Source organism: Myotis daubentonii, chromosome 16 (genome assembly GCF_963259705.1).
Source record: "Myotis daubentonii chromosome 16, mMyoDau2.1, whole genome shotgun sequence".
NCBI classification, from domain to species: domain Eukaryota; kingdom Metazoa; phylum Chordata; class Mammalia; order Chiroptera; family Vespertilionidae; genus Myotis; species Myotis daubentonii.
Genome location: NC_081855.1, coordinates 50,021,301 through 50,031,935, shown reverse-complemented (window position 1 = coordinate 50,031,935; position 10,635 = coordinate 50,021,301). Strand labels below are relative to the sequence as shown.

The following is a 10,635-nucleotide window of genomic DNA, read 5'->3' as shown; positions in this document are numbered from 1 at the left end:
ATCTCATGAGTAGCTCTCACTGGGGCTGGCTCAACATAATGGGCTAGTGTTGGTATTAATAGTGTGTGCTTCTTAATTCCCAGTGGGTGACTTTTCATCTGTCTCTGGCATAAGTCAGTCCTCCTGCTCGGTGTGTGCCTATTGATACTATTGTTGGCCTCTCCTTGCCATGTGTACACATTAAAATACAATGAGTTGACAAGTGGTCCAATATGTTACTTTGCATTTCCTAGAAAACACATTTTATATTTCTCATTTTTTCTTTTTTACTGAATTTATTGGGGTAACTGGTTGATAAGATGATACAGGTTTCACGTGTATAATTCTATAGTGCATCGTCTGTACACTGTGTTATGTGTTCACCACCCCAACTCAAGTCTCCATTTATCATGGTGAGGATTTCAAGTGCCAGGACCTGGCCACGCAGGGAAGATGGTTTTGGGAGAAGAGGGGGGGCCTCCTAATGCCTTTAAAGTCCTGCCACAGGGAGGTTGGCCTTAGCAGAAGGTCTGCCTTGACTCCACTCCATGGTTAACTACCACTGATGACTTTACGTGTGATCTTTCCCACGAAAATAGCCTCGGCTTCCATCATAAATAGTATCCTTAAATCTCAACTGCAATTTGCTCACATCTGGAAACCAGAAGCCTTACCACGGCGTCTGCCACAATTACATGGGCAGGTGTAAAACCTCTCTGTTTGCTAGGATTTGATTTGCTCATCATGTTTATTGAAGGGTCATTGACTAGAGACAATGCCATTGCTTATGCAAAGGCAAGAATTCTCAATACATAGTAAGTGGAATAAATAAAGAGCAATTGTCTTCCAGAATTCCTGGGAAGCTACTTGAAACCTGGCTCTTTTCTCCATAGATCTAAGTCCTCTCAACCATCATTACCTAACAACCATGTAGTTATGCAGCAATCATGGTTACTTCTACTCAAAAGTGGGAATAGTCGTGTTTTCTAAACTCTGCCTTCCACTATTGAAGGATAATCCCCTCTGGACTATTCCATTCTGACTGACATAGAAGCTATAGTAATGGTTATAGGGACCCCCTCCCCATGGGTATATGTACCAGTTTGCAACACAGTATCCCTTTTCTAATCTTTAAAAAGTACCATGGTCTAGATTTCCCTCTTGTGAAGCTTGGGGAATAGAAGGGGAGAAAGACAGAGAAAAGCCTATGAATCCAGCTACTCAATTTATGTTATTTGATCTCAGCCAGTATAGGGCTTCAGTCAGTCTGGCACTTATTTGAAACCCGCACAGCCATTCCACTTCTCGCTAAAGGTAGGGACTCAGGCAGGAGGGGCAGAGAGTTGTGGATTGTGAACGTGGGTGAGGCTGTCAGCGCCTTCAGAGCACACACTCTGGGAGAGCACACCTTTCCTCCAAAGCTGCTATCTTTTATGAAAGTGTATTTTTTAAATATATATTTTTATTGATTTCAGAGAGAGAGACAGAAACATTAATAATGAGAGAGAATCATTGATTGGCTGCCTCCTGCATGCCCCATACTGGGGAATGAGCCTGCAACCTGGGCATGTGCCCTGACTGGAAATAGAGCCATGACCTCCTGATTCATAGGTCAATGCTCAACCACTGAGCCACGCCAGCTAGGCTGAAAGTATATTTGAAACTCCATCTTGGAAATGACTTTTAGAATCACCCAAGAAAATGTACACTATTATTTTATAGTGACAACAAGTTTCTTACCCATCAAAGATGCGCTTTAGTTTGGTTGTTTATCCCACTCACTAGAGTTGGTTCCAAATGATATCTGGCTGATTCCAAAAATAAACACACCTTCAGAAGGTGAAGATTTGCCTCCAAATGAGGATCAGCAAAAGAAATGTCCCAGGCTGTGAGGACAAGCTTGACGAAGGGGTGATCTGAGTATTGGACGTCGGGAAGGAATCAGCATCGAGCTTCCAAGAGGAAGTACTTTAAGGAGTTGCTGTCATATTTTGAGCACTGGTCCATTAAGCATAAAATCTTCATAGTTCCTACCTCTGTCTGGAATAGCATGAGGGCAGAATATCCATTTGCCAAAATATACTGATGGTCACAAGATGCCACCAAGCACGTAACAATGGGGTGGCTTTTCAGGGTCACATCCTTTGGAGAACTGGGCTCAGGTGTTTCTATGTCAAAGCCACTGAGGAATTCCTTTTTTCTAGCTTTTGGTGGGGATTTCACTTCCCCACTAAGCAGACTTCCTTCCGTTAGAATGAACCATCCTTTTCTTCTTTGGTCGAGACCAGGCCTTTATTTCCTGGCCCATTCTAAGGTAGGAGGGGGTATGGCCTGGTAGTGGTTGAGTCCCATTGAATTCAATCCATGTGTGTCCCGTTGCATCTGAGCAGCAAGAAGATCGAAAGAGAGAGAGAGGGATGGAGAGAGGATGACCTTTGGAACCAGAGAGTTCCCGGTTTGCATGCTAGCTCCACCACGGAGGAGCTTGGTGTCCTCATCTACAAACCCTGCAAGGTTTTGGGAGGACTACAGCAGATGACGCATCTGAGGTGCTTAGCACAGTGGGTGCTCAGGAAGCAGGAGCCATTCTAATAACAGTCATACTGTGTGTAAGCACATGCTACAGTCCTCAGGCTGAGTAGGTCCCAAGACGTTAGTTTTCTTAATGATCTGTGAACACTGAGGAAGAGCAGAAGCGGAGCCTGGGGGGCGTCCTATAACCTCCCCTCCCCCCCATTAGGAAGAGGCTGCCATTGCCTCCCCCTGCCCTGGATGGCCTGGCTAAGGGACATTGAACTGGATGGCCTCCTAAGTCCTTTCTGACCGCAGCGTCCAGGATTCCCTACCCCAGGAGTCTGGTTTGCAGATGGGCTTCCACCGAGGGTTGGTCTCACCGAGTCCTTACTGAGTAGGAGCTGGGTGAGGCACAGGCCACTCCTTGGGTAGGACAAAGAGGCACAGACGTGCCCCCAACTCGGGGGGACAGGGGACAGCTGTCAATCTACCTCGACACCCTGTGAATAAGTGCTCCTGTGGACAAGGTAATAGGCTGGCCACTTTGAAGCCCGTACTTAACCAACCAGCGCGATGGGTGAGGAGTCCTGACTTAGCAAGAAGCCAGAGTAAAACATTTTACGAGGTGAAGGACTCGCGTGAGGCGGCTAGAAAATGAATGGAAAAATGGGTAATCAGGGTAGAGGGGGCCATGCTGTACGTGGTTGCCACACCCACGGCTGACGGAATATAAAGGCCGAGGAGAGGACCAGGGCTTACACCAGAGAAAAGGAATCAGGCTTTGACACTGACCTTCAGAGCTCGGCTCCCTCCCAGCACCATGCCTTACAACTGCTGCCTGTCCAGCCTGAGCTGCCGCTCCAGCTGCCCCGCCCGGCCCTGCGTGGCCCCCAGCTGCCACAGCACCCCCCTGCCCGGGGCCAGCAACATCCCCGCCAACGTGAGCAACTGCGGCTGGTTCTGCGAGGGCTCCTTCAATGGCAGCGAGAAGGAGACCATGCAGTTCCTGAACGACCGCCTGGCCAGCTACCTGGAGAAGGTGCGGCAGCTGGAGCGGGAGAACGCGGAGCTGGAGAGCCTCATCCAGGAGCGCTGCCAGCCCCAGGAGCCCCTGATGTGCCCCAGCTACCAGTCCTACTTCCGGACCATCGAGGAGCTGCAGCAGAAGGTGAGGGGTGGGCACTGCACTGCCAGCTAGTGGCCTATTTATCCAAATTCAACAGGCCCGCTTCCGCACTGTGCGAAACTAATGTGGAGAATGAGGAAGACACAGACTTCATCAACGTAGGTGTGGCCCATCAGATAGTCTTAGAACATCTGATTGGGGAGCCCCACGAGGGAAACTTACAGACTCGGGGGAGGGCAAGGCTTTAGGCCGAAATCAGACATAGCAATCTTATACTGCTTCTCACCTAAAACCAGAATATCAGATTCTTTAATTCCATTATGATATCCTGGTCTTGTTTTCAGAGCCCATACCATTCAAAACAAAACATGCACCCGAATTATTTCTCAGAACTAGGCATTTCATTGGTGAATTCTCAAATATTCAAAGCTTTTCAAATCTGTAGTAATAGACTGTAGAAACAGCAGAAGGGTCCTTAACTCCAGAGCCTCACTGATAGGCACAGACACTGTGCCACCCCCTAAAGCAGGCATGCACGCGAGTGAGAATTCAGGGCCAGAAATGCAGAAGCAGAAGTGGGGATAAGTAAAGGGTCAGCACAGAGTGGGACTTAATACATAGTGCATACCAGGGAGAGCTTCCCGGAAGCGGTAGCATCTGAGCAGAGTTTGAAGGATGAGCCCTGTGCCAATTGCACAAGCTCTTGATTCTCAGAGGGGATCTACTGTCCACAGTTCTGTGGTTCTGACAGAGTGAATGCCAGAAAGAGCTGTGAAATCTGAAGAGCATGCATATTGACCCACACTTAGTACCAGGCTCAGTGCTGGAGTGAGGGATGAAGTACTAAGACAATCCAACAGGGGAGAGAGATGTGGAAATGAGTGACCATGGTGAAGGCGGTAAGAAGTGTAACTAGCTAAGGGCAAAGTACTGTGAGAGCTCACGGAGGAAGTGACCCTCTGTAAGAGCTGGGGAAGGAGGGGAAGGTGGGTTATGCAAGGGGTCTTGCTAGTGGGTGAGGGCATCCCTGGGCACTCCAGGTAGAGGGAGAAGCTTTGTGCAACAAAAGCCTTATCCAGGGTAACTTGAGGGGAGAGTGGAGGTCAGCAGGGCGAATACATGGGTCTGGGAGTAGGGTAACCAACTTGTCCTGGTTTGCCTGGGATCTTCCTGGGTTTAGCATCCCAGGAACCCCCTAATCCTAAGCTAACTGGGGCACTGGTCCCACTTTGTGAGGCGTGGTACCCAGGATGCTCAATGCCTACAGGAAGCCAGCAGCAGACCAAGAAGAGGATTCCTGACAGCAGGCACATTTCCCCTCCACGGTTCTAGTTTGGAAATGATCACTTTGATCAATCTTCCTTTTATCCCCAAACTGAACATCCGAGAAGACTCGAAGCTATTTGGGAGAAATGTGGCTGAATCAAAATAGCTTTTTACGTGAAGAGACAAGGCATTCTTTCTTAGTATAACTCACCTCACAATTAATTCTGGCTCCAGATCCTGTGCAGCAAGTCGGAGAACGCCCGGCTGGTGGTGCAGATCGACAATGCCAAGCTGGCCGCGGACGACTTCAGGACCAAGTGAGAATTCTCTAATGATCAAAGCAGTCTAGTGAGGGGCAGGCTGAATGGCAAAGTGAGGGACTCTGTGCAGGGAGCATGTGAGCAGAAGCTGTCTGGATGCTATGGGAGGATTCTTGCATTGGCTTCGTTAGGTCCAATGTGTCCACATCTCCTCACACTGAACCTAAGATTCCGTATTTGAGGTTTAGCTTGAAGGAGCGCAAGAAACCACCCATTCTTTCTCTCTTTCAACTTCATGTCTGGACCAAATTTGAAAAGTGAATTTCACACTGATTTCTTAGCATAGGTTAGTCACTCTCAGCCCATAAAAATATAGGAGGCAAAATTCATGTCAGAGAATCTATCAATTTTTCTAGGTTTGACCATCACAATCATAAAATCCTTTGCATTTTGATGGGACCCTACAGTTGACAATGTAATTTTACTGATGACCTTTCTCCATCTTCAGGCCAACCCGATGAAGTGCTAGTGTGGTTCCCCTTTTACAGATCAGGAAGTCAAGGCTCAGAGAGATTAAGGAACTTATCCACAGCCACAGTGTCAAGGTTGAATCTGACTGACTTCTAATTCACAATGCCAGATGGCTTCTCGGGGTGGTTGGAAAGGAGGGCGAGACAGTCTGTATGTCAGGCTTACGGAGTTTAGACTCACTTAAGAAGGCAAGATGACAGGACTTAGCTGACAGCAACCTGTAAATGGACTCTTAGAACAAATGCAGTTACTATTAGATTAGAACCTTTTCTCTGGGTCTCAGGGAAGAAATAGGTCTTTTTACTCAACATGGTGATATTTTTTCCTTTCATAAACTTTGAAAAGAAATTCAAAATATAAGTCAGCCAAGTAAAGCCTGGGAGAAAGTCTTCCTCTTTAGCCTCCTTGAACCTTTGGCTGTGTGTGCAGGTACGAGACGGAGCTGGGCCTGCGGCAGCTGGTGGAATCGGACATAACCAGCCTGCGCAGGATCCTGGACGAGCTGACCCTGTGCAAGTCTGACCTGGAGGCCCAGGTGGAGTCCCTGAAGGAGGAGCTGCTCTGCCTCAAGCAGAACCACGAGGAGGTGAGGGAGGCCCAGTCCCCAACATCCCAATAGTGAGAGTTCCACAACGCCCCTGAGCAGGATAGGGTGGGTCTTTGCTAAGCATTCTAGAGCTAACACAACATTTTGCTGGTTGCTCAAAACATATTTGGGGGATTGTTAGGGAATGAGTCACAGGCCTCCTTTTCTTTATTTTTATTTTTTAAATCTAAAAGAGTGCATTCAGTTGACCTATTTCTACTTGGGGCCAGACCTGTAATGAATAGTCCAGACAAAGATGTTTAAGATACTTTCTACGATTTGATAAGATCTGTGATCTTCTGAATAGATGCCAAATGAATGACTGAGACTGGAACTAGATAGCAAACTCTTTGTATTAGGTGTCACCCTAGATATTAGAAACCAAGCTGGGTGGGCGAGTGGGTAGATGAATGGATGGATGGATGGATGGATGGATGGATGGATGGATGGATGGATGAGGAAAGTGGGAGAAATGAAGATTGATTCAAATAATGGTTGATTCTGACCTGATGATTGAATGTAATACTAGGAAATCAGATGCGTGTCTCAAACATTAGATGTTGTGATGAAGAGGATACAACCCTTAACAGATAGTGTATGATGGTAGGAAATATGAAATAAATGGTAGTTGGTAAACCTCATTTCTACATATCTAAGTAGCAACAATTATAAACCAGTTATCATGCTAAGCTTATCACTGAGAAAAGAGAAAATCTGGAGAAAATGATAGAATCTAGGAGTGGGAAGAAAGACTAGCAATCATTTAACCAACCAGCCTCACGATACAGATGAGGAGAGGCTCGGACAGGAGGACTGAATCACAAGAGGTAATTTAGCTGGGTTTTCCATCTACTGGAATTCAACTCATAAATCCTGAATTTCAGTTCAAACCTCTTCCAACCACACCAGACTCCCTCAAAGAGAGTTTATTTTAGACTCTTTCTGTGGGTTCACTCCTTCTCCTTCCTCCACCAGGAAGTCAACACCCTGCGTTGCCAGATTGGAGACCGCCTCAACGTGGAGGTGGACGCTGCCCCCACCGTGGACCTGAACCGCGTGCTCAATGAGACCAGGTGCCAGTATGAGGCCCTGGTGGAGACCAACCGCAGGGACGTGGAGGAATGGTTCACCAACCAGGTGGGCATCTCAGCACATGGCCAACCAGAATCTTGGGACCCTTAAGGCAGGGTCTGATCCTGTCTCTCACCTTTGGTGTTTCAGACCCAGGAGCTGAACAAGCAGGTGGTGTCCAGCTCAGAGCAGCTGCAGACCTGCCAGGCGGAGATCATTGAGCTGAGACGCACGGTCAACGCCCTGGAGATCGAGCTGCAGGCCCAGCACAACCTGGTGGGTACTGTTCAGACCTGCTGGTGAGAAAGTGAGGTCAGGGAATCAGAGCCACAGGGCAGCCCTTTGGGTCACAGCTTCTTCAACCCTGTGGAACCCTATGGAAGACATGCTAAAGGAGCAGCTCTGTGACATTCTTCCTCTTCCCCACACAGAGGGACTCACTGGAAAACACACTGACAGAGACAGAGGCCCGCTACAGCTCCCAGCTGTCCCAGGTGCAGTGCATGATCACCAACGTGGAGTCCCAGCTGGCTGAGATCAGGGGTGACCTGGAGCGGCAGAACCAGGAGTACCAGGTGCTGCTGGACGTCAAGGCCCGGCTAGAGTGTGAGATCAACACGTACCGGGGCCTGCTGGAGAGCGAGGATTGCAAGTGAGTACCCACAGGCAGCACAGGCCCAGTTCTACTGAAGGGTACATTACGGACTTTGCAAGTCAAGTTTCAGAAGCCAACATGTTTGTACAGACCAGATGTATGGGATTTTTGCTACCGCAACCTGGGCTAAAGGCATTTTCCGGTCCAAAGGATACTTGAGAGACTTGACTTGGATGCTGATGGGTACATAAAGCTTTGTACCACCTTCAGGGTGAGATTTAACCCAAGCGCCCCAATCCATTGTTTTGTGGATCCTAGTTGGACCCATCTGAGGCAGGCAACGTGAGGATCATATAACCATCATCGAGATGAGCATTTGAACATCAAAAGGGAGGATGACTCAGTAACTCAGGGTCTAGCACTTGGCCCCTAACACAGAATTTTTATGAATACAGTCTTGTGGACTTTTCACAGTTCTGTATGGTAGGTCTTACTAATCCTGTTTTAGCGGGGAGGCCAAGGCTTCCTTGGCTCTTTTCTGCCACCACTGTCTGACTTTTAGAAGGGGTGACCAGAAGAGGCTTGGCTTATTAAGGTGTCAGAGAATGAATTCCTCTTATCCCCATGTCTCCTGGGGTTGAGCCCCCTCCTTTTTAAAAGAGAAATTATCCCTCTCATGCTAACAAGCTAATACTTCTGTGTCCCAGCCTGCCCTGCAACCCTTGTGCCACGACCAATGCGTGTGACAAGCCCATCGGGCCCTGCGTCACCAATCCCTGCACCCCTTGTGGCTTCCGAACCCGCTGTGGGCCCTGCTAGACATCCTGGTGCCAGCAGGAGGATCGCATGAAGACAGAAGACCACGGATGGACCAGCCCTGTTTCTATGACAACCATCATTGCAGGAACTCACCACAGGCATCACCATCGATCCTGGTCTAAAAGAAGAACATATGCCCAGCATGTGGCCAGCTCTGAGCCCTGCCTGCCTGGTCCTCTTCATTCAAGGCTGCTCTCCTGTAGTTATTGTCTGAGCTGAGAGTCCGACAGGTCTGGGCCATGACGGTGTCATCTGAGATGTTTTGTGGTTCTCTCTGTTGCTTTGACCTTCTCTGGCAGCTCCCCAGTCCCTTTGCACATCTTCTAATAAACTTTCCTCTTGCAAAGCAGAGATGATGTGTATTCATACTTTTCCAAGTGTTCGCTCTATGTTATGTGCTTCTTATAAACCCACTTGAAAGCTTAGGCAGACTGTGTAGTTGAATCCTCTCCTAAAAGGTCTTCGTCATCCTTAATTAACATTCATTAAGCACAAGGAGCCCCAGCATGCACCCAGGCCAGCAGGAAACCAGTGGGGCCACAAAGGCAAGAGGCCTCATCTAAATATGATAAACACATTCATTATGGGACCTTACTTAGTAAAATACAACGGTTACCATTTCTAGAAAGTTCCACTGTTTCTTTTCCAAGTGCCGACGAGAAGACGGACAGCAACCAAGTGCCAGGAACTGCACGGCTAATTTTCTCTCTTGCTCGCATAGTAACAACCATGGGCCTGAACCCAGAGCTCACTCTCTGAATGTCAGTTACATGTGAGGTGTGACTATGAGAGAATAAAACTGATTTCAGAAAAGCACACAGAGTTTATGCATCCTTCAAAGTTGTCACCTGGGGAAAGATGATGCTCTTAGCAACCCAAACATCTCTTGAAACGCCTTTGGGCAAAGAACTCATAATAGCAGGAGCTTATATTTGAATAATACCCAACAGATTTTTCAAGTGTTTCACTTCTCATTTGAATGTTTTAATCACTGAGATCAAATTTGGATTTTGGGACCCCTCCCCCACAAAAAAAGTACTTTAGCATCAAACTAGGACACTGAATCTTTGCCAATGTGAAAACTGACAGCTTTGCTGGGGCCCTGCTCCTACTGGTGCCCACTGATGTCGGCCAAGGTTAGTAGCTCCCATGGCTATGGTGCTGTGGTCTGTGCGATGCCACTGTCCCAGTCATTGGCCAAACTCCTAGTCATGTCTTCTTTCCTTCAGATGAAGCTGACACTATCTCCCCCTGCTATGATGATGTCTGCTCCAATCTTTGTCTTCAATTCATACTCCAGTTCTTTGAATGTTTACTCCATTGTTGTTGATGTTGGAGCTCCCTTATCCAGACTTAAGGCATGAGACCCTGGGAGATAATTGAGTGACACTCCATGCTGTGCGCAGAATGTCCCAGATCCGGTGGGTGCATTCCAGCCTCTCTTCCTTCCTTCATGGCAATTTCCAGCCCAGGAGCCACCTCCACACCTTGTACAAATACCCCTGTCCAATCCTTCTCATCAGTTCTCTGTACATGCTGGGACCACTGTCCACCAATAGCTGCCTGCAGCTGCCTTTATCAGGGACAGGTGCTTCCCAAACACCATTGTCTTTTGTGTTTTGTTGTCATTGCTGAAAAGCCTACTGTCAATCTAATGGTGGTTCTATTGCTGATAATCCTTTTTTTTTTTTTTATCTCTCTTGGACTGTTTCTAAGATTGTCTCTTTGTTTCTAGTGCTGTGTAGCTTCACTGCATTATGTATAGGGCTGGGGCTGGTTTTGTTTTCCTACTTAGGAGCGAGGGGCTTCTAGAACTGATTCATGCTTTTCAACACCTGTGTAAACTTCTCAACCACTATCAATTTTTAATATGGCTTCTGTCCTATTG

The 10,635-nt window shown here is 47.7% G+C and overlaps 1 protein-coding gene across 1 annotated transcript; it reads left to right on the top strand.

The window, feature by feature from the left end:
- The first annotated feature begins 3,306 nt into the window (after positions 1–3,306).
- Positions 3,307–9,033, top strand: LOC132219006 (keratin, type I cuticular Ha1-like). Its single transcript, XM_059670995.1, has 7 exons — positions 3,307–3,661; positions 5,120–5,202; positions 6,106–6,262; positions 7,238–7,399; positions 7,484–7,609; positions 7,765–7,985; positions 8,636–9,033. The coding sequence occupies exons 1-7, from the start codon at positions 3,314–3,316 to the stop codon at positions 8,745–8,747; spliced, it is 1,209 nt and encodes a 402-aa protein (XP_059526978.1). The 5' UTR covers positions 3,307–3,313; the 3' UTR covers positions 8,748–9,033.
- Positions 9,034–10,635: the final 1,602 nt, after the last annotated feature.